The 27798-nt window shown below is 42.9% G+C and overlaps 1 protein-coding gene across 2 annotated transcripts; it reads left to right on the forward strand.

Annotated features, from left to right (window-relative positions):
• The first annotated feature begins 191 nt into the window (after positions 1-191).
• BIRC2 (baculoviral IAP repeat containing 2) lies at positions 192-15549 on the forward strand. 2 transcript variants are annotated; one of them, XM_084609659.1, is made up of 10 exons: positions 192-338; positions 4557-4743; positions 5679-6655; positions 6767-6866; positions 7886-7964; positions 8871-8919; positions 10087-10329; positions 12226-12480; positions 13019-13060; positions 14774-15549. In XM_084609659.1, exons 3-10 carry the CDS (start codon positions 5782-5784, stop codon positions 14965-14967), a joined length of 1836 nt encoding a protein of 611 aa, XP_084465785.1. In that variant the 5' UTR covers positions 192-338; positions 4557-4743; positions 5679-5781; the 3' UTR covers positions 14968-15549. The 2 variants fall into 2 exon arrangements, with proteins under 2 accessions (XP_084465785.1, XP_084465784.1); XM_084609658.1 differs by having other exon boundaries at positions 4557-6655.
• Positions 15550-27798: the final 12249 nt, after the last annotated feature.

The raw sequence follows: 27798 nt of genomic DNA on the forward strand, positions 1-27798 counted from the left end.
CATAGACCGCGGGTTGGATGGGGGCAGGATTCAGGCGGTGAGGGTGCCTCGAGATCGCCCTGGCGCGCAGCCCGGCAGAGGGAGGGGGCCGGCTCCGGGACCCGAGCGCCAGCCGCACACTGGCAGCCCCGTTCGCGCATGCGCAGTAAGTCCGGCCGGGGACTTTCCCCAGCGCGGGGCCCCAGACTTTGCCGGACAGGATAGGCGGGGCGGGGCGGAGGTAGGAGTTTCCGCTAGGCGGGGATGGCGCCCTCGGCGGGACCCGGGCCAGCGGGCCGCGCTATATATAGCGTGTGACAGCGGCGCGGCAGCTGAGCACTGCGTGCGGTCCAGCCCTGGTGAGTATCGCAGCTGGGGGGCAATTCTGGCGCTCAGCAGTGGGGGCTGGGGACGGGCGGCTCGAGCCTCAGCCGAGAGGCTGGGAGCGCGTGGACGCCGCGGCGTGCGCTGGGGCGGTGGGTACGTGCCGGGGTGACCGCTGTGTGCGGGCGCTCACTGCGTCGATGCAAATCTCGCGATAACGGGGAACGGCGTTCGCCCGCGAGGCGGGGCGCGTGCGGTGAGCGTTGCGGCGGTGGGCCCGCGGGAGGGCTGGCGCGGGAGCTGTGGGCAGAGGGTGGGAGTGAGCTGAGCAGGCCGGGACCCGGCACGTCGTCCTCCGTCAACCGGCGGTGTGTGGCGGTGGGGAGGTCGCGCTACCCCCGAGCGTGAGGTGAGGCCCTCAAAATGTGATGGGTTTTAAAAATAACTATTCGGGTTTGTGTGAGGCGACGTTTGGATTGCCCGCCCCGCTTGCAGGCTGCACTGAGGTCACCATGTCTCCAAGTTTCAGAGTAGCCGCCGTGTTAGTCTGTATCCGCAAAAAGAACAGGAGGACTTGTGGCATCTTAGAGACTAACCAATTTATTAGAGTATGAGCTTTCGTGGGCTACAGCTCACTTCATCGGATGCATAGAATGGAACCTATAGTAAGATGGTTTTTTTTATATATATATAAATTGGAAGTTGCAAACTGTGAGAGGCAAATTAGTTAAGATGAGCTATTATCCGCAGGAGAAAAAAACTTTTGTAGTGGTAATCAAGATGGCCCATTTAGACAGCTCACAAGCAGGTGTGAGGATACTTAACTTAGGGAAGGTTTCAGAGTAGCAGCCCTGTTAGTCTGTATTCGCAAAAAGAAAAGGAGGACTTGTGGCATCTTAGAGACTAACCAATTTATTTGAGCATTGAATAGTGGAATGAAACAATGGGTGTTACCATACACACTGTAAGGAGAGTGATCACTTAAGATGAGCTATTACTGTTCCTGAGATGTTCTTGTCAATTACTGGAAACGGCCCACCTTGATTATCACTAGGCCCACCTTGATTATCACTACAAAAGGTCTCCACCCCACCCCACCCCCCAATAGCTCATCTTAAGTGATCACTCTCCTTAGTGTGTATGGTAACACCCATTGTTTCATGTTCTCTGTGTATATAAATCTCTCCACTGTATTTTCCACTGAATGCATCTGAGGAAGTGAGCTGTAGCTCACAAAAGCTTATGCTCAAATAAATTGGTTAGCCTCTAAGGTGCCACAAGTCTTCCTTTTCTTTTAACTTAGGGAAATAGATCCAAGCTGTCGGTGACCCTGAGGGCCAGGAACGGTTATTTTAAAAATGGAAGCTGAGGTTCTTATGTAACTGCTGGTCTTCAAGAGTAAATAGTATGAAACTTGGGATCAAGTTGTGATAACTGGCAACATTACTTCAGCCAACCAGGGGTATGGCTATGGCTAGGCTTGCCTAGTGTGGCTGGTGCTGCATGAAACTTGAGTTTAAGGAGGGTGGGTGGATGAATAAGTATGGGGTGACTGTGTGTGGGAGCTGGTGGTGAATTGTTTGCTCTGATTACCCCTTTCTTGCTTTAACTGAAAAGAAGGCTTAACATTTCAGAAACTGCAAGAGGGATTACAAATTAGTTTAAGCATACGGTTAATTTTAAGCTTTATGAAAAGCAAAAAGCTAGGTTATGGGAATATGCATATTTGAGATGCGCTTAACTTTACACACTGCAAGTAGGTCCTATTGAAGTAAATGAGACCATTCACTGTGGAAAGTTAAGCATGTGCGGTCATTGTAGGATATGATAGACTAATGTTTGTACAGTACAAACTGCAAAAAATCATAAATGCAAAAGCTGAGGTCTTTTCAGTGTAAGTAAAGCTATAATGGGCCCACTGAAGTACTAAGGTTAGTCAAGTCTAGAGATGACTGAGGAACTTAAGGGGGACTTAACCAAACTTGGTGAATGGACAAGATGTTGCTTGATAAAAGCAAAGTAATGCTTACTGGAGGGGAAAACTCAAATTATTTATGTACCTTCCACTAAATTTATGATCTTAACTCATTTATATGCCATAATATAAATTGATGGTATGGCCTCATCTGGAATAATGTGTGCACCACTGGTCACCCCATCTCAAAGGGATACTACAGAAGTAGAGGGGATTCAGAGAGGGGCAGTGGGAATGATCAAGGGCCTGGAAAAATACATGAAGAGAGATTGACCCCCTGTAGACATGTCCTAAAATAAACAATCCCAGTCTTGTCACTCAGGAAAGTTAAGGCAAATCAACTGCAGGTGTGACGTCAATGCGCCTAAATTAAAGTGTGTGAAACCCCTATGTGATATTCTTCAACAAGGATTTGGTAACAGGGAACTAAGACCACTTCATTCCTGAATGAAAGCATCCACATGATGAATTAACCCACTTATGCACATTGTCTTCATATCTAACTTTCCTGATTGCTCCTGTGTGTGTAGGCATGCCCTTAGAAGGGAGATGAATAAGAAGTGATGTTGAAGTTAGACTGAGGCATCTGTTCTCTATTTCACAGCACAAGAACAAGGGAATATTTAAAAAAAAAAATTGGTGGCAAATTGAAAATTGATTAAAGGAAATACTTTTTTTACTCAGTGTGTGATTAGACTGTGGAACTCACTGCCACAGCATACTATGGAGACCAAAAATTTAACATGATTCAAAGATTGGATGATTATATGGATTACAAGGATATCCGGAGTTAAAATAATAGTTAATGCTAAATGAAAAGATTTGGAAGGGATATAAAACCTCATGCTCTGGGCATAAACCAGCCTCCAAATATTAGAGATTAGGATTTGACCCTTATGAGAGGCATACTGTCCCACATCTGTATACTGTGGGGTTTCATGTACTTCCTCTGAGGCATCTGGTGTTGGCAGCTATCAGAGACTGAATACTGGACTAGCTGGACCATAGTTCTGATCTAGTGTGGCAATTCATGTTTTCCTAGAAGCAGTATTTAACACTTGAATTACTTGACTTCTTATTGTGTAACCTTGCAAAACTTTTTGTTGTTGCATTTAATATCCTTCATTAAGAAACTAGCCAGAGTTAGCATGACCATCTGAGGCACAACCAGAATTTTGCTGAAGTGGGAACCCAGATTAATAGAACTCGTATTTGAATGGCGTTGCAGCCGTGTGGTCCAAGTCAAAATGCCACTCACTCAAACTTGGCCCAGCTGCCCACTTGACACATGGAGTTGCAGTGCCACTAAAATTTGGCCTAGCTTCCCTGTCCCCTCCCATCATGTTGAAGGGGCAGCTGGGTTACTCCACCCAGCTATGATTAGGAGCTGGGGGGACAGGACAAAAGGGAGAAGAGAAGGCTGGTCTCCTGCTTCCCCCACTCACTGTGCCTAATGATCATTTAAATACCATGGTATCAATGAGCCATCACCAATCTGAAAGGAGTGGAGAGTACTCTGCTGCTGCTGTTTGCTTGGAGACCCTTTCTGTAGGGGGTGTATGCCACCCTGGCAGCAGCATATTTGTGTTGACTGTATTTTCAATAGGAAGAAGTGTTGTGTGTATTTTAATGAAAGCGTGGAACACTTCAGAAAACTTGAAACACAGCAAAAAAAAAAAAAAGAGACCCTAAAATTACAGGTTGATTTCTATCCCCTGCTCTCACCTGGAATTTTTGGTGGTTTTTTGTGGGCTTGGGATTTTTCCTTTTGTCTAGAAGTCATTGGACAACTCCTGAGTTTAAACAAGTCCTTGTTTAACTTAAATTGGTTTAGGTTAATTGGTGCAAATTTTGTGCAACTTTTGTGTATGCTGTTCTATACCGGTTTAAACCTGGCTTGTGTGTTTAGGTTGCACCTCTAGACTAAATCTATGTAAAATAACACTTAGTCATATCAGTACAACTTTGTATGTAGACCAGGCCACTAATCTATTGTCTGTATCTGCCAAATATTTGACAACTTGTGAAATGAAATCATTCACTTTTCCAAATTTTTCGGTACAGATTAACAAGGTGGGAATAGGATTTGATGTCAGTGTTTATGGAAGTGACCTTCATTAACTATCCTGAAACCTGCTGGCCAACAATTAAGAAAACTAGCTTTGAGATTCTAGTGTTCAACAGGTTTATAATTTGAGCAATACTGTAGGTGACAGCTACAACAAATATGCCTAATTTATCTTGTTTTATAAGAAAAATGTCTTTTTCTTCCTTACAGGTTTTGGCAGCACAAAGGAATTGGATGTTTCAGACTATAGATATCTAGAATTTCTTCTTGTGAACTACAAATCTCAGTATGGAGGCCTAAGCCCTTTAAAAGGGACTTCAGTCTGAAATCTGGGAGGTAGTTTTGTGCACAAATAAAGAAACTAAAGTTAACAAAATATATTTCTGTATTGACCAGTGTAAGTTCTGTTTGCTTTCTGAACATGGCCTACAGAGATCTTTTAATTAATCCATATAAAATACTAGACTATTGTAACATAAAGCCATATATTTGTATTAAATGTTATAAGAGTGCAATTGTACCCAAGCACCCTGGCTAAGTTTATGATGCCCAGTGTTGAAAGTGTCATGGAAGAAAACACACTGGGTCTGTTCCAAGTCAGTGGGTATATATGACAAGTTGTCACTGCTATAGGCAAGAATCATTCTTTCCAGAACTATAGCTCTGCTATATGTAAGGCAGTTGAGTATAACCTTAAATTTTGTTTGTAGTGTCTTGCATATCTTTTGGTGAGGATTGCTAAAACAAAGGGTATTTTGTTTTGGCAGTCTAATGACATACAAATACACCTTCAGAAGTTTTGGGACTGTTCTGTTTGTGCCTCTAAATGTCTCAGGTTAGAATTTCAACATAAGCATGCGAAACTCTTATCAAAACAATCTTTACAGATGTATAAAAGCTGCATTCGTATTGGCTATGTAGGATGAAATAAACACTTAATTTTATATTGGAGCATGATATTAAGATGCAGTGTCTTCAATTTTACCCATTTTAGTTTCTTTATTGGGGTGGATTTTGATCACCCTTACATGTTTTTCTGTACCTCTTCCACCCAACCCCCATCTGCACCAAAGTGCCATTCTCTGTAAGATGAGAAGTATAGTATACTAAGGAAAATGTGATGTATTGTGACAGGAAAGTCCAGTTGACATCCTTTCTGTACCTCCTAGAGTGTTGAGGTTGTGTAACTTCTCCATTGATGAAGAATGATTAATCCATTGTGCAGATTAAAATAAAAGAAGGACTTCCCATATATATTAAGTCTGTTTATGAATCATAATTCATTCTTTTCACATGCATTCAGTGTTACAAACCAAAATGTTTCACTTTCAGGTCCTTACTTTTTTATATGGCCTGGGAGTTATTCAAAATCACCTCCATGCACAAAACTACCTCCCAGAGAAAGACTTGTCCCATTTGTCCATAATATTTCATTATGAACATAGTGGAAAGCAGCTCGTTCCTGGCTAATCTGATGAATAACAGCACTGTGTGTGAACTGAAGTACGATTTGTCATGTGAACTCTACCGAATGTCTACCTTTTCTACTTTCCCTCTCAACGTGCCAGTGTCTGAAAGGAGTCTTGCTCGAGCTGGGTTTTATTACACTGGTATGAAAGATAAAGTTAGATGCTTCAGTTGTGGCTTGATGTTGGATAACTGGAAACAAGGCGACAGTGCTCTGGAAAAACATAAACAGCTCTATCCTAGCTGCAGCTTTATTCAGAATTTGCTTTCAGTTAGTAATCTTGGATCATCCTCTCATTCAGTCTTTTCACCTCCAGCCACAATAAACAATTTTTCACAATCTTTGCATTCCATAACTGTTGCTCCGAGCTTGGAACAAATTGGCTTTTTCAGTGCTAATTTCTCCAGTTTTCCTCAAGCACCAGTAACTTCTAGGGCAGTTGAGGACCCATCGCGCCTGCGACTTAACTATTATAATCCTGCAATGAGCACAGAAGATGCTAGACTATGTACTTTTGAGACATGGCCCCTGACATTTCTATCACCAGCAGATGTGGCAAAAGCTGGATTTTACTATACTGGGCCAGGAGACAAAGTTGCTTGCTTTACCTGTGGGGGGCAACTAAGCAACTGGGAACCGAAGGATAATGCCATGTCAGAGCATCGGAGATACTTTCCTAACTGCCCTTTTGTGGAAAATAAAACTAGAGACCAACCAATATTCAGCATTTCTAACCAGAGCATGCAAACCCACATGGCTCGTGTTAAAACATTCATAAACTGGCCAACAAGAATTCCAGTTCGACCTGAACAACTTGCAAATGCTGGGTTTTATTATGTAGGTAAGGAAAGTTAGCCTATCTAATGTCTTCATTTATATTTATATATTAGAATTTGCTAAGCAATGGCTTGTGTGAACACTTGTTGAATACTTTGTAAACTTGCTTTTAAAGGTCGTAATGATGATGTCAAATGTTTTTGCTGTGATGGTGGATTAAGGTGTTGGGAGTCTGGAGATGATCCATGGATTGAGCATGCTAAATGGTTTCCAAGGTAACTATATTTAAAAAGCTCTAAGTGGAAGAATTAGGCCAGTGCAGAGCACTTTCAGACCTTCCCCTATAATTTTTACCTTGAAATTTCTAAGTGGGAGCAGAGTTAGGCCAATCTGAGTGCTTTTGAAATTGTCACTGTACAAGAGGTTTTTTCTGTTCCAGATGGAAAGAATTGAGTGAACATCTCTACTGCTGAATAATAAAATGTGATTACTTCCTAATGGGGAAATAATGACGCTAATAACTGGGGGAGATTTTCAAAGACGTCAGTAAGACACGTAACTGCTATTTATAACTTTGAAAATCTCCCCTTACAGTAATGATTTTTAAATAGCTTTCATGAAGTTTCAGAATAGTACAGGAAAAATTGCTCTTCAAATTGGACAGTTTTGTATGCTAATCTTTGACACATCGTTTAATAGGTGATGGTAAACTAAGTTCAACATCCAACTTTTGCTTAGCTTCTTGTTCATCTACCCCATTAACTTTATCAGTGGAATTTTTATCTTGAGTAAAGTTTAAATTGCTTTACTAATGCAAAGTGTAGACTAATTTAAACCTTTAATTTTTTTATATCCATTTCATTGTGGGGTTTTGTTTTGTTTTTTAAATTTAGACTAGTTTGTAGACACTGAGCGATTTGGTGCGGGCTGAGGAGTATTGGCTGAGTTTAAAAGCTGTTGAGGCTATACACTAAAAGGTATCCATTACTGAATGCTTTGGTATTGATGAGATCACATTTATATCTGATACATACAGGAATTAGGCCATATTAAGATGATTCAGCAAAGCATCCCTCTTCAGTAAGGATACTTAAGTGTGTGCTAAAGTTCCATTGAAGTCACTGGGACTTACTTAAAAGTTAAGCACATGATTATGTGCGTAAGTGCATCCCTGAATTGGGGTCTAACTGAGCACAGTATTGTAGGCTTCTTATTCTGCATGGCTCTTAACTAGTCATATATGAGCAACAAATATTGTAACTTGACAAACATTTATATTCTGTTAATGTTTTAGATGCGAGTATCTACTGCGAATAAAAGGGCGAGAGTTTGTCAATCAAATTCAGGCAAGATTCCCCCATCTCCTTGAACAGGTAAACTAGAATTTTTATATAACTTTATGTACCATCTAATGCTGATATTAGCAACCAGAAAGTACATAACTTTTTTTCCATACCCACTTTCCAGTTGTTCTAAGTTTGACAGGTATGCGTTTTAAGTTTGATAGTTCATGAATGGACAGCTTTACATGAAAATTAGATGAATCAATTCTAATGGATGGTCTTCAAAACTGACTCTTTGCACAGCTTCCATGAGCAGTTTTTGTATTTTATGAGCATTTATATTGAAAATAGATCTGGTAGCATTGGGACTTGAGTCATTTGAGGAGCACCACAGCCATTTACAATCAAACCTTGTGACACTTGGTGTGAGGCAGTGAGAGCTCTAGACTTTGAATATTAAGAAGTGAAGTTCTGATTTCACAAGGCTTAGTGACTAATTAGATTAGTAAATGCTAGTACAGAAACTGGTTCTGGGTGCCTCACTTGTGGGACTTTTTTTTATTTAAACTAAGCTGTTTGTAACAAGATATTTTTGCATAAACAAAAGGCATAGTGAATAACTTCATTTAGAAGAGAAGTTAGTGTTGGGGTAAATCCAGGCAGTTTATACCAATAAACATTTGCAATATGAATTGTTGTAAGACTTCTATAATCCTATCTACAAATACGTCACTTGGCTATCTGAGTTAAAATTCTTAATTGCAGGTCTTTGGGTGGGGTGTGGCTGGACAATGACTAGCACAATGGGGTCCTGGCCCATGATTAGGGCTCTTAAATGCTACAATAACTTCTTTATTTGTACCAAGTTCTTCCTTTAGTCTTTTGTGGAAAAGAATGCACTGGAATTATCAGTGTTGTATGCAAAGAGAAAAGATGCTGACTTTGGTTTTTTGTTGTGTTTGTTTTTTTTACATGCTGTTCCTTTGCATTTCATAGCTCTTGTCAACTTCAGATACCCCTGTGGATGAAAGTGCCAATCCACCAAGTATGTACATTTTAGTTTTTCAAGCTACATAGTAATAAGACTTTCAGCGCACATACAAACTTAATGTAAATATAAATAGAACTTTTGTATGGATGCTTTCCAAAATTCGCTTGCTAAGCAATTCATAGCATTTTAGAAAGCAGCAGCATTGGAATGCTTCCCAGCAAGTCAGTTTTTTTTTTCTTTTTGACAGTTGTATAGTGTACTTAAAATGTCAGTTAGGTGTCTGTGAAATTTTATACTACAATATTCCCTTCAAGTTTGTTACAAGAAATTTCTCATCCCTTCATAATTTCCCCAATACTAGGGATTTGTATACATACTGTATATTGTTTCTGAAGAGTTTGCCTTTGTTTGCTTGTTCTCCAGCTGGACTCAGTGGGCTCATTGTTGGTCACACCAGCTTCTGCTAGAGTAACGCAGGCTATAGACCACCCTGATATCAGAGCTCGTTAGAGGGTGTTGTGATTACACAAGATACCTACAGCCCTACCCTGCTGGGGGCCTGCAGCTATGTCAGTACCTTCAAAAGTGGGCAGCCATATCCAGCTTGGGGACATACTGAAGTGCAGCCTTCCAGACAAGAGGCTGTAAAGCTGCTGTAAAGCTGCTCTTCAGTGGAATACCCAAGTATGATGACAATGCTGCCTGACTTCTCTGGGGGTGAATTCCCCATAGTGGCAGTGGCCCCTGCTGATGCAGTGAGATGAGTCAGATTTCCAACTATTATGCTTAGTTAGCTAAGTGCCAGGAAAAGGATGACCAATAGTAGAACTGTAACCATTCTATTAACGCAGATGGGACTCAAGAACTTGGTATACTATATGAAAGGGAGGTATTTCCATAACTAACTTTTTACCATTCTTTTTCACTTCTAATCTAATGACGCTATTCAACAATGGAGTGACCTCTGGGTTTTCCCTGCTTTTGCTGCTTTAATTTGGATCTTTGTTACTGTAACACAGCTTTTTTTGTTTAAATCCAGTCTAATAAAATTCTAAACAAGAGTTCTAAATAAAAATATTTTGATTTTAAAAAGTGAGGCCCATGTCATTAAATTTTTTTACCCCAAACCTCATTTATATGCCAAAGATGCTAAAAATATCTAAAGTTTTCAAATCTAAAGTATCTTCTATTTTTTTCCCCCTCCCCTTTTTTTATGAATAGCTATTCATTCTGAACCTGGAGAAAGCCATTCAGAAGATGCAATCATGATGAACACCCCTGTGATTAAAGCAGCTTTGGAGATGGGATTTAGTAGAAGACTAATAAAGCAGACAGTTCAGAGTAAAATCTTAGCAACTGAGGAAAATTACAAGACCGTTAATGATCTTGTGTCTGATCTGCTTACTGCAGAAGATGAAAAGAGGGAAGAGGAGAAGGAGAGACAATCTGAAGAAGTGGCATCAGGTATGCATAAGGCACTAGTAATACACTTATCTTTGTTCCATTGTAATGTGTTTGCTTTTTGGTCTAATTCTGGGGACACTGGTATTCATGAGCTTTGGTAATGTGTGTGTGTGTGTGTTGTGTGTGTTTTTTTTTTTTTTTTTTTTAAAGGTAAATATAAAGGATTAACACTGTATCAACTGGATATCAGTGTGGAGTTTAGGTCTCAATCCTGGAATTGTCCTTACAGTGATGCATCCCATACTTCATTGGGGCTTGCTATGATCTGAATCCACCTCCACAATACTCTGCAGCGTCAAGACCATATTTTTGTCCATATGCCTATATGCATTGATAGGTCCATCATATAAACCAAAACTGTGACTTCTCTATATAGTAAAACGTCTGCCACATAGAAATGATTATAAATATAATTTTGGTCTCCTGAAGTTACTACTGGTCAGCTCTGTTTCTTCTGTGATTTCTCAGCAATAATAAAAACATGGAGATTAATGTACTAGAGATCAGATTTTTTTTAATTGATATTCCTTAAAGTTAGATGTAGTTAAGTAAGCAGGGTCTGACAAAATTCACCCCTTGGGTGCTTCAGCTAATTCCTTATGCAATCTTAAAACTATTAGTTCTCTTCAAGAGCTCATGGTGGACAGAGGAGCAAAGAAGAAAACTACTATGTTTGCCCACCTTAGGACCTGGGGAATTATAGACCGGTGGGCCTAACTTCAATACCTGGAAAGATACTGGAACAAGTTAAACAATCATTTTGTAAGCTCCTAGAGGATAATAGGGTGATAAGTAATAGTCAACATGGTTTTGTCAAGAACAAATCATGCCAAACCAACCTAATTTCCTTCTTTGGTAGGGTTATTGGCCCAGTGGCTTGGGGTGGGAGGGGTAGATATGGTAGAGTTGGTTGGTTGGTTTTTAAAGTAAGGCTTTTGACACAATGCCATATGACATTCTTATCAGGAAACTAGGGAGATGTAGTCTAGGTTAGTGACTTTCAACCTTTGTTCATTTGTGGGCCCTTAAACTTCAAATGGGGGTACAGACCCCTTTGGAAATCCTAGATGTAATCTGTGGACCCCAGGGGTCTGCAGACCACAGGTTGAAAACCATTGCTCTAGGTGAAATGACTATAAGGCAGGTGGACTGGCTGAAAGACCATATTCAGCGTAGTTCTCAGTGATTTGCTATCAAATTGAGAGGATGTATCTAGTGAGGTCCCACAGGGGGTCAGTCCTGGGTCCAGTGCTAGTCAATATTTTCATCAATGACTTGGATAATGGACTGGAGAGTATACTTATAAAATTTGCAGGTGACACCAAGCTGGGAAGGATTGCAAGCACTTTTGGAGGATATTAGAAGTCAAAATGACCTTAACAGACTGGAGAACAGATCTAAAAATCTACAAAATGAAGTATAATAAAGACGTGTGCACTTAGGAAGGAAAAAGTGAAATTCCCAATTATGAAATGGGAAATAAGTAGCTAAGTAGAAAAACTGCAGAAAAGGATCTGGGGGTTAGAGGGTCACAGATTGAATGAGTCAACAATGTGGTGCAGTTGTGAAAAAGGCTAATAGAATTTTAGTTTTTTTTTTTTTTTTTTAAATTGATTAATGAGGAAAGTCGGGAAACAATGTATAAGGTGGCCTCACTACTCTGGAGGAGAAGGGGGACTGTGTAAAACTTCACAATACTCAAACTACTTATCTGCCTCTCATGTGATATGTGAGGTCTGTAGTAATTATTTAATAGTGTGTATTACTGATATGGAGTGGGAAGTGAAATGAAGAATGAAAAGAATCAAGGCATCTCTTATAATAGCACACATCAGTTCCTAGTAACAATGCAACTTAAAATCTTGTAACTTACTGAATTTTCCCCTTGAATTTAAGATGACCTGTCTTTAATCCGGAAGAATCGAATGGCTTTGTTTCAGCATTTGACATGTGTGCGTCCTATCCTGGAGAGTTTACTGTCAGCCAAAGTGATAACTGAACTTGAACGTGATGTTATTAAACAAAAAACACAAACGCCATTGCAAGCAAGGGAACTGATTGATACAATTTTAGTGAAAGGAAATGCAGCAGCCCACATATTCCGAAACTGCCTGCGAGAGTATGATCCTATGTTGTACAAAGATTTATTTGGTGAGTTTGACTGACAGATGTACTCCTTTTTTTTCCTTTTCCCCAAAAGATTGATAAATTGATTTTCTAAGTGTAACCATCTTTATTTTCTTGGTAATACAAATTTTGTATCCGCGCAGGGCTCTGTAGAGCTGCAGGGTTCTATCAGGAACCACAATGGTGAAAGCTGCAGCATGTCGGGCCGCTGCTCCTAGGAGCGAGCTTCTCCAGGGTGGCTGTACCTCCCCCAGCCTTACCCACTGGGGTGGGCACCAGCAGCTGTCCCTGATTGCACTAGTTTGTGCAAGTGGCTCAAATGCTCCCAGACAAGAGTCCCTTTCATGCAGCGATCTGCCTCTCCTGGGTTCTGCGAGCAGCGGCCTGACATTCTGCTGCTTTCACCACGGTGGTTCCTAGTAGAGCTCTGCAGATATAAATTTTGTATCCACACAGGGCTCTAGTAATACAGTCTGAGGTATAGTAGTAAACCAGTAGTTAAAAATTCTACTGGAATATAGATAATGCCAATGACTAAAATGTTCCTTTTTTGTCATTTTAGTTGAAAAAAACGTGAAGTATGTCCCCACAGAAGACACTTCAGGTACATTTTCAGTTTTATTCATTTGAGTGGTCTGGCCAATAACTGAGGTTCTCAAAACAAATTTTTCTCTGACACTGTCACGTTCTAGGGTGTAATCCAAACTAGTGAAGTGTTGTCATCCCCTGCCCTGTGACCTTGAGTGCCTCCGAATGCTTTGCTGTTGTAGCTCCTAACTTGTGCTGCTCACAAACAGCCTACCAGCATGCAAGTTACTCTGAGTGCGTATAGCTACAGTCCTGGTTTGGTGGCTCGGACTCCAGCAGCCTGTTAGCAACACTCCTGCCACACTTTGGCTTCCACCAGCCTTGGTTACTACTTGCAGAGTGACCTCAACACAATCTCAGTCCCAGATTTTCCACAAACTGTGTGTGCTGCATTGTGCAGCCCTTTCCTGGGCAGTTGAGATATTAAAGTTTCGTTGCCCCTGCAAAGGGTCAATATTTAACAGTTTGCTACTTTAACTAGTTACCAAATAGTTCAGTTTAAACAACACTGTTTTATTCTTTAATTCAAACTAAACCAAGTCTATTTAACTAAAGAGATCTTAAGGGACTACAACTATAAGGCATTAAAGTCAGAAATAGTTACAAGAGAAATAAAAATACTCACTTTCTAGTAGCTAAAACTTAAGCTAGACTGGGTTCAAAGTAAAATCCTTACACATGATCCCAGCAACATGGCTGACCAAATTCTCAGGTCAGGGTCTCCCCCCACTAAAGTCAAAAGGGTGGTTCGTTTCTCTTAGAGTGAGATTGGTGTGTTTTTTGTCCCTCACTTTTGTAGTTCAGTCACCCTTTGAATTGCATTTTCCTGAAGGTTACCCCTAGATAAAGTTCATTCCAGCTCTGAGATGGAGACCTGAGATCTCCTAGTGAAAAAGGTTCCATGTTGTTGCTTGCTGAAATGCAGATAAGTTTGTTCCTGCACCCCTTCATTGTCAAATGACCATTCTTTGGCAGGTGTTTGTCCGTCAACTTTTACCTCTGGCACAAGGCATCAGCTTGTCCTTTGTCTATCAGAAACTGGTTTACCCCCTCCCCAGACTTATGTGGTAAACACATTTTAGTAATTGATTTCTGTAACTCCTAATATGCACTTCTGACATACATTACACGAGAATATTAATGATCAGTATGGTGTTCATTTTTAAATGATCTCACAAGGCATATTTTGTACAAAGATTATTCATACCCTGCACACTACTGTAATTACAGGGGCACTTTTGGTCACAGACACCTATTAGTTATATATGCTTTCTAAATCAAAATTAGGTATGAGGGACACATTCTGTTTGTAGTCAGTTAACGTAAACCACTTCCCTCGTGCTTGAGTACTGAAAATGGCTACCACCAACTACAGGATGTCCCAAGTGCAGTGTGCTTCTAAAATCCATACTGTATAATCACTTTGAGGCATAAACATTGGACAAACTCGAACTATAGCTTTCCATCTCTGCTGGCTACTCATTGCCTGCCTGTGCTTCCCACTTCTGTCTTGCCAGTCATTTCACTGTATCTTCCAACTTCCTGGCTTGGGAAAATGTACTTCCTTTTCTGTCTCTCCATCTATCTCTCTATGTAGTGATCTTATAGACTGGAAATACTGGGTGGCAGTCGTACTGAATTTTTTTGCTTTCCCACCTCTAATCAGTTCTGCCATTTGAAGATCTCTTTGTGGTGGTAAGTTTGTTTGTTTTGTTTTCTCTATTGTTAGGGTTACCCATGGAAGAACAACTTAGAAGATTACAGGAGGAAAGAACCTGTAAAGTTTGCATGGACAAAGAAGTTTCTATTGTATTTATTCCATGTGGTCACTTAGTGGTGTGCAAAGAGTGTGCACCATCTCTAAGAAAATGCCCTATTTGCAGGGGGACAATAAAGGGTACCGTTCGTACATTTCTTTCATGAGGAGAGGAAACCTGCAAACTCCTGCTCCTGTGCATCCTAGTTGTGCTCGAGACTAACCCAGTGATTTGATAAGAATGGAAAACTATAGTAAAGAAGATAATGGATAAATTACTTGCCTAATGTGGCTTATGGGGTAATCGTGGACTGTTGTATGACCATGCTAGGCCTTAAGCTGCCAAAGATCTTTTTTTGAAACCTGTGTTAGTAATTAGTAAAAAATGATGGAAAAATAAGACCTATCATTTTTTTGGTGAAGTAACTTTTTCAGAAAGTCTTAGTAAATGAGGAAGAGATCGCATAAACATGCCTTACCTTAATTTGAAAAGAAATCATTTACTAGTGAAACCTGTTTTAATACGTTTAATTTTAAAGCTGAATCTTAAATAACTAAAGCATTTTCATGAGACTTGCCTAGAAATGACACTTATAAGACTACAGGATCCTCTACTTCAGCTGTTCTGGTTGCATCCAGACTAAAAAAAGACTACAAAAAGACCTTATAAAAGTCTGATGTTCTGTTAATGTGTGTATAATTGATATTTAATTACACGAAAACAGCATTAAAATGTTTTCAGTAAACTATTTTAGAAGTGAAAATTTTTATTTAATACAAAATGTTCCCAAAGTTAGCTTAAATTTTTGTATAGGTTGCAGTGACAATGGAGAAGTGTGTGTTAGCTGTATTAGTCTATACTGTGTGTTTCGCTGATTTTCCTCTTAGCACAGCCCTTTTTTAATAACACTTTTCCTAGCAAAATTAATCTGCTTTAGTTTTCTCCTTATTCAGAGTAGATAGGGTGACTGACTACTGCATTAGAGGTAGACAAATAATGCAGGTATTACACACACACACCCCATAATAGTGACCAGTGGAACTTAAGCAGAGGGAATATTGGTGAATGTATTGTGATTCACACTGCTCCTGGAACAAAGTGCCATCTGAGCAGCCTCCCATGAAAACAAAAGGGACATCCATTCAACTTCATCCCTTCTGTCTGCCTCTCCCTCATGAAGAAGAAAATGCTCCTAACAGAGGAGCAGCCCCTAGTACTCACTGCTGTGTTGGCCTTGGGGAGGAATCCAAGTCCTGGTGTAGGACTTGCACTCATGACCTTAGAAACCAGGTAACTGGATAGTAGTGGTAGTAGCCTTTTAAGATGACGAAATCAGTTAAGGTAAGTAAAGGTTCTTCAAGATGTGTGGTCCCTATCTATATTCCACAGAGGACTATATGCATGTGCCTGGTGCCAGGGCTTTTGAAAGTAGTACTGTTGGGTAGTCCATGCATGCTCCCTTGTCCAGCCTTGTGGTCTTGCCCCAGGTGATAAAGGGTGCGTTGGGCTGCCAGCGTTTCCAGTTCCTTCTCTACCACAGAGCAGCAGAGGGGAAGGAGGGTGAGTTTGGAATACAGATAGGGATCACATTCCCTAAGAACCTTCAGTTACAGGTAAGCAACCTCTTTTTTTCTTCTTTGAGTGATGGTCCTTATTAGCCATCTTGGTCCCTATTCCAGGGAGGGTGATTAACATGCAGTACCTATGTGGGACGATGGTGCAAGGAGACGAATGGAGGTCTGCTGCTCCAAAGCAAGCATCTGTCATGGAATTATGAAAAAGGCGTGTACCAAACTCCACATGGCTGCCTTGCATACGTCTGCGAGGGCACATTGTGGAGTAAGGCTGTAGTAGATGATTGTGCTCTCGTGGAATGGGCCCAAATCCCTTCTGGCAGGGATCATCCCGATAATTGATAAAAGTACATAATGTACTGAGATCCACTTGAAGATTATCTGGATTAAAATGATTTGTTCTTTCATTCTCTCTGCTATGGCAACAAAGCCTGGGAGATTTCTGAAAGGGCTTTGTTCTGTCAAGATAAAAAGCCAGTGCCCTTCAAACATCTGACTGAAGCCTTCTTTCCTCATTTGAGGTTTGGGGAAGAAGGTAGGTAAATGTATGGGTGGAATTGGGAAACCACCTTGGATAGGAACTTGGGGTGGAATTTGTTGTATTCTTGGGGCAGCAGTTTTAGGAAGAAATCATTTGAGACAGAGTTGTAAACTTAAAAGCAGCAATTTAATACCACACACTGAAGTAACCAAAACCAGCCAAAACTGGCTCGGCTGTCCCCTAATAATCTAACTCAGTTGCCATAGCAGCAACAAGGGTCTATTACTTTGACAATCAAATACAAAACACATTCCTCCCTCCTTAATAAGAACATCCTCTAAATAAAACAAACACTAAACTAGATAGTTCCTGTGACTTGGTAGAACCACCATATGGAAGTAGGCATCTTGAAAGGTCCAGAGCAGCCAATCAGTCATTCTGGGACAAAGCAGGGATGATAGCTGACAGTGACCATGCAGAACCTCATGTATTTGATGAACTTGTTGAGTCTGTGGAGGTTGAGTATGAGCCCTCATCCCACCCTTGGATTTCTGTATCAGGAAATACCTGGAGTAGAACCCAAGACCACGGTGTTCTTGCAGAACCACCTCCTCCTTCTCCACCACTTCCAGTACTATCAGAGAACTGACCTGCTTGAAGAGTAGTATCTCATGAGAGGGGTCCCTGAAGAGGGGTGAGGAGGGGGCATTCAGAGGAACTGGATGGCATAGCCCAATCTGACAGTGTCTAGGGCCCAGCTGTCAGACATCTTAGAAATCCATGCATTGTAAAAGCAAGCCAGCCTGTCCCCAAAGGAATAGGGAATGATGGAGGAAGAACAACTGGCTCAGTGCTGTGGCTCAATGAGGCAAAATGAGCACTTAGTAGGCGTCAAAGGAGGGTGTGCCGAGTGGCTAGGCCCTGAGCTCAAGTGCTTCTTCCTGGGATAGTCGTGCTGTCTTGGGGGGATGGGGTGCTGTGGCTGAGCCCCATAATAGCGTATCTGTGCCGGTGACATATACACCCCCCAGAGACCATAAGGTAGCCCTCAAATCCTTGAAGGAATGGAGGGTTTCCTCATTCTTGTCTGAAAACATCGAATGGCAAGTCCTCAATAGCTTGCTGAGCATCCAGAGCAATCCATGAGTTTTGGAGCCAGCAAGTCCTCATAGTAATTGCCAGGGCCATCACCCTGGCAAAAGTGTATGCAATCTGCCCTGGATGCGGCAAAGACGTTTATTCCACCAAGCAGCTCTCAGAGACAAATGAGTGGGTGGGTGAGATTCTGTGGCCTGCATTGTGAAGGAGGTCAGACTAGATGATCCTAATGGTCCCTTCTGACCTTAATATCTATGAATCTATAGAGAAGGTGGGTAGACTGCCTCCATTCCCAGCTAAACTCTGGGGATTTTTTGCCCTGTAACTGTGGGTTCGTCCTAGCTAAAGATCCAGCCATGGAGGAGGCCTTCCGCCTCCAGGCGGACTTCTGGTGGTGTTGCACCCGAAAGTGTCTTGGGAGCAGGCCTGATGATGGGCTCAGTGTTCATAGTGCGACTGGGTGAGAATGTATCAGCTCCATCCAGGCAGGGGGCTAGCTCAGCTGTCAGCAGTAATGGAGGGGGACAGTCAGGAACAGGTGACTCTTGATTTGGTGTCTTGCCAGAAGCGGTGAAGTCGGGTAGCTCAACTGAAGATGTGTCTGAGGACTGGTATGACCTGGCAACAGCTGATCTACATGTTGCCACCAAGTGAGATCCTCTGCAGTCCGGACTGTGTAGGAAATGGGTTCTGTTCGAGCGATGACAGTAGCAGGGATCCATTTAGCTCCAGAAGTATAATTCAGAGCCAAAACTGGCTGTCCTGGGCTAAAGGTTTGGTCTTTAGCTCTGGGTGCACACCTGATGACTTGATCTTGCTGCTGACATTGCACAATTTGTCAGGGTTCAGAAGGTTTCAGCAGGTCAAAGCAAGTGCTCAGCTGTAGTCGTCCTGTCATTAGAAAGGCCGGCGATGCCTTGGTTGTAGCATGAGGTGTGTTTCTGTAGGCTAGTAAAAAGGTGTCCAGATGCTTTTGAATGGGTAATTGTCCCCTTGCTGATTTCAAAGCTTGTTTCATTGTCTGCACAAATCTTTCAGCTAATCCAGTGGTGGATGGATGATATGGTGCTTAAGTGATGTGGTGTATCCCATTTGCCTTCATAAAATTTTGAAACTCCTGAGAGACTAACTGTGGTCCGTTATCACTCACAAGTTGTTCTGGCAGACCGAAATGACTAAAGAATCCTGTAGTTTTTGGATAGGGGTGCCCACTGGGGTGCATTTCTCACACCCTGACATGACATACAAGATCTTACCTTCTCTTCAATAGCACTGTCCAATCCAGGCCACCAAAAATAGCGTTGTACGATTTCCTTCATGGTCACTATTCCACAGTGACTGGAATATAGCTGTTCTAACATCTGTGATCTCAGTGGTGGTGGGATAATGACATGACATGTCTCCCCCACAACAACCAACCAGATTGGATCGATAACTCCATCCTCCTGGACATTGTAAGTAACAAGGTCGGGTGAGATGGGAGAGGTTCGTCGAGATGTTCCATGCATCACCAGGTCCATAACTTGGGACAGTACTGGGTCAACGCAAATTGCCTTCTTTACCTGAGTAGCGGTGATGGGTGTATTCTCTACCTGTTCAAAGTAAAAGATTTCCTTCTGGGCAATATCTTGATGTTTGACTGGTAAAGGCAACCTTGAGAGACTATCTGCATCGCCATGCAGAGTGGATTTCCAATATTTGATTTCATGTGTGTGTGCTGAAAGCAACAATGCCTAACGTTGCATTCGACTAGCAGCTATTGGGGGAATGCCTGTGTGGGGTACAAAAATTGAAGTCAGAGGTGGATGGTCTGTGAGAAGAGTAAATTTCCACCTGAACAGGTACTGATGAAACTTCTGAATTCTGAAATCTATTCCCAATGCCTCATGTTCAATCTGGGCATAGCTAGTTTCAGCTTTGCTTAGAGTGTGAAGCAAAAGCAATAGGTCTCCCTTCTCCCGAAGGCATAATGTGTGATATGACCGCTCCCACTCCATAAGGGGAGGCATCGCAGGCCAACTGTAGGGGTAAGGATGGACCAAAGTGCATCAGAACTTCAGAATTTAGCAATGCACCCTTAGCTTTGTTAAATGCAACATCACAGGCTTCAGTCCACTTCCAGGCCTTGTTCTGCCCAAGGAGTTCGTGAAGTGGTTTTAGCAGTATGGCTAACAGATGAACTTTCCATAATAGTTCAATAGTCCTAGAAACGAGCGAACCTGGTTAACATTTTGAGGAGGGGGAGCCTCCACAATAGCCTTAACTTTTGCAGGGGCTTTATGAAGACCCGTAGCATCAATGATGTGTCCCAAATATTAAACAGAGGGCTGGAAGAATTCACACTTGTCTTTGCGGACTCCTAGGCCATACTCTTCCAGTCTTTGTAGGGTAGTCTCTAAATTCTTTAGGTGATCCTCCTCATTCTTTCCAGTGACCAGGATGTCATCCAGATTGCACTGGACTCCTGGCAAGCCACACAAGATCTGGTCCATAGCCCTCTGGAACAGGGCAGGAGTAGATGTTATTCTAAAAAGTAGGCGACAGTATAAATAAAGCCCTTTATGCATCACAATAGTCAACAGCTCTTGGGACTTTTCATCAACATGCATCTGTAAATACGCTTCACTCAGATCAATCTTACTGAACTCTTGTCCCCCAGCCAGGTCCACAAAGAGGTCATCGATGCGGGGAAGCGGGTATTGCTCTGCACACAACACCGGGTTGACAGTAACTTTAAAATCACCACAAATCCAGAGGGAGCCATCTTTCTTCACTATTGGAATGATAGGAGTTGCCCATGGGCTATAGGTAACTGGTATTAGGACTCCATTTGTGACCAAGTGCTCCAGGTCCGCTTCAAGTTTCAGCCTGATGGCATATGGCACAGTTCTGGCTTTCAGATATTTTGGTTGACTGTCAAGTTTAATGTTCAATGTCACAATGATTCCCTTCATACTTCCCAGATCCTCTCCAAAAACAGCAGCATGTTTCCTTAGTTTTGCGGTCAGACCGGTTTCTTCTTTAGTTATTCGGTGCACTTCTGCCCAGTTCACCTGAATCTTCCTAAGCCAAGACCTACCTATTAAGACTGTGTAATTACCTTTCACCACAAACAGTGGCAATTTAGCAGCCTGTCCATTGAGCTCCACCTTAACATCAATAGTACCCAACATGGGCACAGCTTCTCTCGTATACGTCTTCAGAACAGTTTTTGTTGCCTTAAGCGGAAGATGCTGTAGCTTTTCTTTATACACAGTCTCAGAGACCAGCAAGACGGTTGCACCGGTGTCCAGTTCCATGCGTATAGATTTGCCGTCCAACAACTGGGTTTCCCAGTATTCATGGGAGCCCACTGCCAAAGACAAAATGTGCAGTGGCACATCTTGCGATGAGGTGTCTCCTTGGTCATCCTGGGGCTGCAGGTTTCCCTTTTTGGTTGGCCAGACCACAGGCCTCTTTCTTCTGTTTACAGGCACACTCAGTGTGTCCCTTGTTGACACACCAGGTCCTTACCCTAGCATTCTGATGCCTGGTGACCCGGCTTACCACAGCGGTAACATTCTTGACTCTCCACAGTTTTTTGTGGGTAGATTCTTGTGACACCTTATGCACCCTAGGGGCTGCACCGATGTATTGCACCTCCTCTGTAGCCAGTGCCATGGAGACTGCAATATCAACTGCCTTCTTTAAGGTAAACTGAGCCTCTATCAATAGGCGCTTCTGTATAGCTTCACTGTGCAGGCCACACACTTACCTGTCACACAGGGCATCATTTAACATCTCCTTAAACTCAGTGTTCCACAAGCCTTTTCAAAGTTGCTGCAAATTGTACAACTGTTTCATTTTCTCTTTGGTCTCTTTTGTGGAACCTATATCTTTCAGCTTTTACCAGTGGTTTTGGAGAAAAATGGGACCCTAGGATTTCCACAATGTCACTGTAAGATTTGGTCTCAAGCTTAAGCTTAACAGGGTGTAAGTAAGACTGCTCTCTGCTACGCAACTTAGCCCCTACAACACTTAAGAATATTGGCACCTTCTTCTCTTCTGTAATGTCATTTGCAATAACAAAAAGCTCAAAACTCTCAGTATATACATGCTATTGCACTAGAGTCTCCTCAAAAAGTTCCAGCGGCCCTGTAAGTGTAGCCATGGTTTTAGTTTCAGGTTGCACAGTCAGTGCAAACAAGCCAGTTCTCACCCCCTTCCAACAGCAAAAAGGTTTTGTTTTTGTACCTTGACTTCTACTTCTTTCTGTTGTTGGGGCAGCACAGGAATCCTACCCACATCACCACTTTGTTGTCTCCTTGGAGGCAGCAGTTTTAGGAAGAAATCACTTGAGACACAGAGAGCTGTAAACCTTAAAAGCAGCCATTTATTGTCACACGCTGAACTAACCAAAACCAGATAAAACTGGCTAGGCTATAATCTATAATCTAACTCAGTTGCCATAGCAACAACAAAGTTCTATTACCATGACAACCAAATACACAACAGAATTGTTAAGGGACCTTGTCTCTATAGAAAGGGGGGGGTTAGCCATCATGGCCCCAATTTCACCAACCCTCCTAACCAATGTAATGGTGACAAGGAAGGCAACTTTCATGGAAAGGAGAGATAGTGAGCATGAGACCATAGGTCATCAGTGAGGTGAAGACTAAGTTAAGGTCAGTTGAATAGGAGGTTTATTTTTGAAGGAGGCAAAACTGCAGAGTTAACAGGTGGATAAAAATTGAATGACTATCCAGCAGTGGGTGGAAGGTGCTAATGGCAGCTGCATGCACCTCAGTGGAACTGAGGGTCAGCAATGCATCCTTCAGATTAAAGGAAACATTCAAGGAGTACCAGGATGTGCATGGCTTCAGGGACAAGGTTCTGGCTGGTAGCCTAGAAAGTGAAATGTTTTTACTTGGCTTGATATGAGCATCTTGTAAACACTTTCCTGCTGTTTGAGGCCATCCTCTACTGTCGGAGACTATTCTTGCACTAGTGTAGGTGTCCATCCAATAATCAAGCTGTCAGGTGAAGAGAGTGTGGGGTTGGGGTACCTGAGTCTGCCGTTGTGTTGGGCCAGCACCTCTGGGAATGTTTGAAGCGTGATTCTGGGGGAGAGGGGGGTACTTCAACATGCAGAGGAGGAGCAGAATACAAGATTGGTGAGGCCAGAATGCGACTATGAGGATGGTTGTTGCCTTCTCCCATCTGATCGTGTGGATCACTCGAGGTAAGTGGGGGAGGGTGAAAGCATAACTTGTCCAGTCTGACCAATTGAGGATTAGGGCATCCCCGTATGATTGAGTTCCAGCTCCTCCCCTCAAACAATATTAGGGTGCATTTGGTATTGGTGTGGGATGCAAAAAGATCTGTCACTGAAGGTCCCCATTGGCCAAAATTGTCTGCAATTAGTCATGCAACTCCCATTCATGGTCAGTTGCAAAGTTTCTACTGAGAGCATAGGCAATCATGGGTTCTAGGTTCCTGGTAGGTAGGCTGCTGTCTAAAGAATATAGTGTGTGATGCACCATTCCCACCCATAGGTCTTGGGGTTTTGTTTATGTAGAAGATGGTGGTGGTGTCTGACATGAAAAACGTGTTGGTTTTGGATAGTTGCCAGGAAGGCCTGGTAAGCTTTTTGTACTGCCTGCAGTTCCAATATGTTTATGTGCATCCTGGACTTATCTTGCTGTCTTAATTGAAGAAGAAATAAATGGGCTGAACAAGATCTGTGAAGAGCATCTATAGACATCGGGTTATTCAGTGGCCAGCCCATACGCTGGACAAGTTGACGAGGATGGGTCTGTGACTTAATGCATGCTGTAGTGTTGATCTATAAACCCAGAACAGGACCCATAATTGTACAGCACCACACATACACTCCTTAACAAACCAGTTCTATGCACATAGACAACATCAGTACATTGTAGGCATCTAAAATGCCAGTTGACCTCAAGTCCTATGAAGATGGGCCCTTGAAGTGAGGTGTGGAATCAACTGTACTAGTACAGTTAAACCACGGGTCTCAAAGTCCCGGCCTGAGGCCCATCTGCGTCCCGAGAACCTCCCCACTGTGGCCCACGGAGGAGAGATGCATGCAGCCATGCTGCTGGCTCTGTCTCCTGCAGGCGCTGCCCCCCACAGTTCCCATTGGTTGGGGGAGAGGGACAGAGATACCATCACTAGTTGGTGGGCAGTGTCAGCCATGGGGGCAGAGTCACTGTTTTCCACAATGAATATAAGCAAGTCAAAATACCAAACACAACTAGCTGATGCCCACCTTGGTGCAATCCTGAAGGTTTCAACTGCTCAGTCACTGAGGCCAAACATCAACAAACTGACAGACCTGAAGTGTTGCCAGGTGTCTGGTAAACACTAAAAACTCTCCGGCAGGCGAAGAATTGCATAAAGTTGTATGACAGTTTTATTATTTCTAAGAAATTCAAAATAAAAAATACAATAGAAATGTTTTCTTTTCTGAACACCATCTTCAGTGACGTTATTGGCCCGCTGGGAGGATTTGGGGACTGGCACTGACCCAAAAGTAAATTGAGCACGAGAGCACTCGATTAAACTCAGCCGTGGCTAACCCAGGTTATAGTATTGTTTGGTTGCCTAATACAGAAACACGACTTCAAATGAGGCTGTTTACCTGGCCTAAAAGGAGATTTATAACCTGACTTTAGCTTTCTCATCCCTAGTTAAGTAGATGTATAAACCAATTTGGCTACAACTGAGATTAAGCCATGGATAAATACATGGCTGCCTAACTTGGTGGGAGCTCAGCTTGGGCAAGTGGCCTGGAGCTGGGGCATTTTGGCCGGGGCTCCTCTGGCTGCGAGAGGGCTCAGAGCGCTGGTGGGCCAGGGCCTCCAGCAGAAGGGCCGCCACCAGGGGGGGCTAGCTTTCCCAAAGGGGGTGTTTACATGTTGGCCATGAGTATAAGAGTTACCATACGTCCGGTTTTCCCAGCCATTTCCTCTTGTTTGATCCGCCACACTCTAGGTTTTTTCAAAAAAAGAGGAACCGTTGGGGATTTTTACAGAGCAGATGTTGTATTTCAGAAAGAGCTGGCCCAGAGGCCTGATCAGTCCCTTCCCTGCAGCCCCAGGGCTCAGATCCTGCCTGTGTAATGCAGGGGGTGAGACTAAAAAGAAAAGGAGTTCTTGTGGCATCTTAGAGACTAACCAATTTATTTGAGCATAAGCTTTTGTGAGTTACAGCTCACTTCATCAGATGCATACTGTGGAAAGTGTAGAAGATCTTTTTATACACACAAAGCATGAAAAAATACCTCTCCCCACCCCACTCTCCTGCTGGTAATAGCTTATCTAAAGTGATCACTCTCCTTACAATGTGTATGATAATCAAGATGGGCCATTTCCAGCACAAATCCAGGGTTTAACAAGAACGTCTGGGGGGGGGGTAGGAAAAAACAAGGGGAAATAGGTTACCTTGCATAATGACTTAGCCACTCGCAGTCTCTATTCAAGCCTAAGTTAATTGTATCCAATTTGCAAATGAATTCGAATTCAGCAGTCTCTCGCTGGAGTCTGGATTTGAAGTTTTTTTGTTGTAATATCGGAACTTCCATGTCTGTAATCGCGTGACCAGAGAGATTGAAGTGTTCTCTGACTGGTTTATGAATGTTATAATTCTTAACATCTGATTTGTGTCCATTTACTCTTTTACGTAGAGACTGTCCAGTTTGACCAATGTATATGGCAGAGGGGCATTGCTGGCACATGATGGCATATATCACATTGGTGGATGTGCAGGTGAACGAGCCTCTGATAGTGTGGCTGATGTGATTAGGCCCTATGATGGTGTCCCCTAAATAGATATGTGGACACAGTTGGCAACGGGCTTTGTTGCAAGGATAGGTTCCTGGGTTAGTGGTTCTGTTGTGTGGTATGTGGTTGCTGGTGAGTATTTGCTTCAGGTTGGAGGGCTGTCTGTAGGCAAGGACTGGCCTGTCTCCCAAGATCTGTGAGAGTGATGGGTCGTCCTTCAGGATAGGTTGTAAATCCTTAATAATGCATTGGAGGGGTTTTAGTTGGGGGCTGAAGGTGACGGCTAGTGGCATTCTGTTATTTTCTTTGTTAGGCCTGTCCTGGAGTAGGTGACTTCTGGGAACTCTTCTGGCTCTATCAATCTGTTTCTTCACTTCTGCAGGTGGGTATTGTAGTTATAAGAATGCTTGATAGAAATCTTGTAGGTGTTTGTCTCTGTCTGAGGGATTGGAGCAAATGCGGTTGTATCGCAGAGCTTGGCTGTAGACAATGGATCGTGTGGTGTGGTCAGGGTGAGAGCTGGAGGCATGTAGGTAGGAATAGCGGTCAGTAGGTTTCCGGTATAGGGTGGTGTTTGTGACCATCGTTTATTAGCACTGTAGTGTCCAGGAAGTGGATCTCTTGTGTGGACTGGACCAGGCTAAGGTTGATGGTGGGATGGAAATTGTTGAAATCATGGTGGAATTCCTCAAGGGCTTCTTTTCCATGGGTCCAGATGATGATGTCATCAATATAGTGCAAGTAGAGTACGGGTGTTAGGGGATGAGAGCTGAGGAAGTGTTGTTCTAAGTCAGCCATAAAAATGTTGGCATACTGTGGGGCCATGCGGGTACCCATAGCAGTGCTGCTGATTTGAAGGTATACATTGTCCCCAAATGTAAAATAGTTATGGGTGAGGACAAAGTCACAAAGTTCAGTCACCAGGTTAGCCGTGACATTATCGGGGATAGTGTTCTTGATGGCTTGTAGTCCATCTTTGTGTGGAATGTTGGTGTAGAGGGCTTCTACATCCATAGTGGCCAGGATGATGTTATCAGGAAGATCACCGATGGATTTTAGTTTCCTCAGGAAGTCAGTAGTGTCTCGAAGGTAGCTGGGAGTGCTGGTAGCGTAGGGCCTGAGGAGGGAGTCTACATAGCTAGACAATCCTGCTGTCAGGGTGCCAATGCCTGAGATGATGGGGTGTCCAGGATTTCCAGGTTTATGGATCTTGGGTAGCAGATAGAATGCCCCAGGCCGGCGTTCCAAAGGTGTGTCTGTGCAGATTTGTTCTTGTGCTTTTTCAGGGAGTTTCTTGAGCAAATGCTGTAGTTTCTTTTGGTAACTCTCAGTGGGATCAGAGGGTAATGGGTTGTAGAAAGTAGTGTTGGAGAGCTGCCGAGCAGCCTCTTGTTCATATTCCGACCTATTCATGATGACAACAGCACCTCCTTTGTCAGCCTTTTTGATTATGATGACAGAGTTGTTTCTGAGCTGTGGATGGCATTGTGTTCCGCACGGCTGAGGTTATGGGGCAAGTGATGCTGCTTTTCCACAATTTCAGCTCGTGCACGTCGGCGGAAGCACTCATGTAGAAGTCCAGTCTGCTGTCTCAACCTTCAGGAGGAGTCCACCTAGAATCCTTCTTTTTGTAGTGTTGGTAGGGAGGTCTCTGTGGATTAGTATGTTGTTCAGAGGTGTGTTGGAAATATTCCTTGCGTCGGAGACGTCGAAAATAGGATTCTAGGTCACCACAGAACTGTATCATGTTCGTGGGGGTGGAGGGGCAGAAGGAGAGGCCCCGAGATAGGACAGCTGCTTCTGCTGGGCTAAGAGTATAGTTGGATAGGTTAACAATATTGCTGGGTGGGTTGAGGGAACCATTGCTGTGGCCTCTTGTGGCATGTAGTAGTTTAGAAAGTTGTGTCCTTTTTCTTTTGTAGAGAAGCAAAGTGTGTGTTGTAAATGGCTTGTCTAGTTGCTCATAATGGTCCCTTTTGGTCTTGGTCTAGGAATCAAGTGCAGCTTGACAAGTGTTCAAGGGCTTGGGCTAGACAACAGTTGGTGGCAAGCGGGGGTGT

Source organism: Lepidochelys olivacea (assembly GCF_965140295.1).
Source record: "Lepidochelys olivacea isolate rLepOli2 genome assembly, chromosome: 1".
In the NCBI taxonomy this organism is placed as follows: Eukaryota; Metazoa; Chordata; order Testudines; family Cheloniidae; genus Lepidochelys; species Lepidochelys olivacea.

Bases quoted from the DNA above. Each gene is read 5' to 3' on its own strand.
- BIRC2 (XM_084609658.1), top strand. From the start codon at position 5,782: ATGAACATAGTGGAAAGCAGCTCGTTCCTGGCTAATCTGATGAATAAC. The intron at 6,656-6,766 runs GTAAGGAAAGTT...TTGCTTTTAAAG, and splicing joins TGCTGGGTTTTATTATGTAG to GTCGTAATGATGATGTCAAA. The intron at 13,061-14,773 runs GTACATTTTCAG...CTCTATTGTTAG, and splicing joins CCCCACAGAAGACACTTCAG to GGTTACCCATGGAAGAACAA.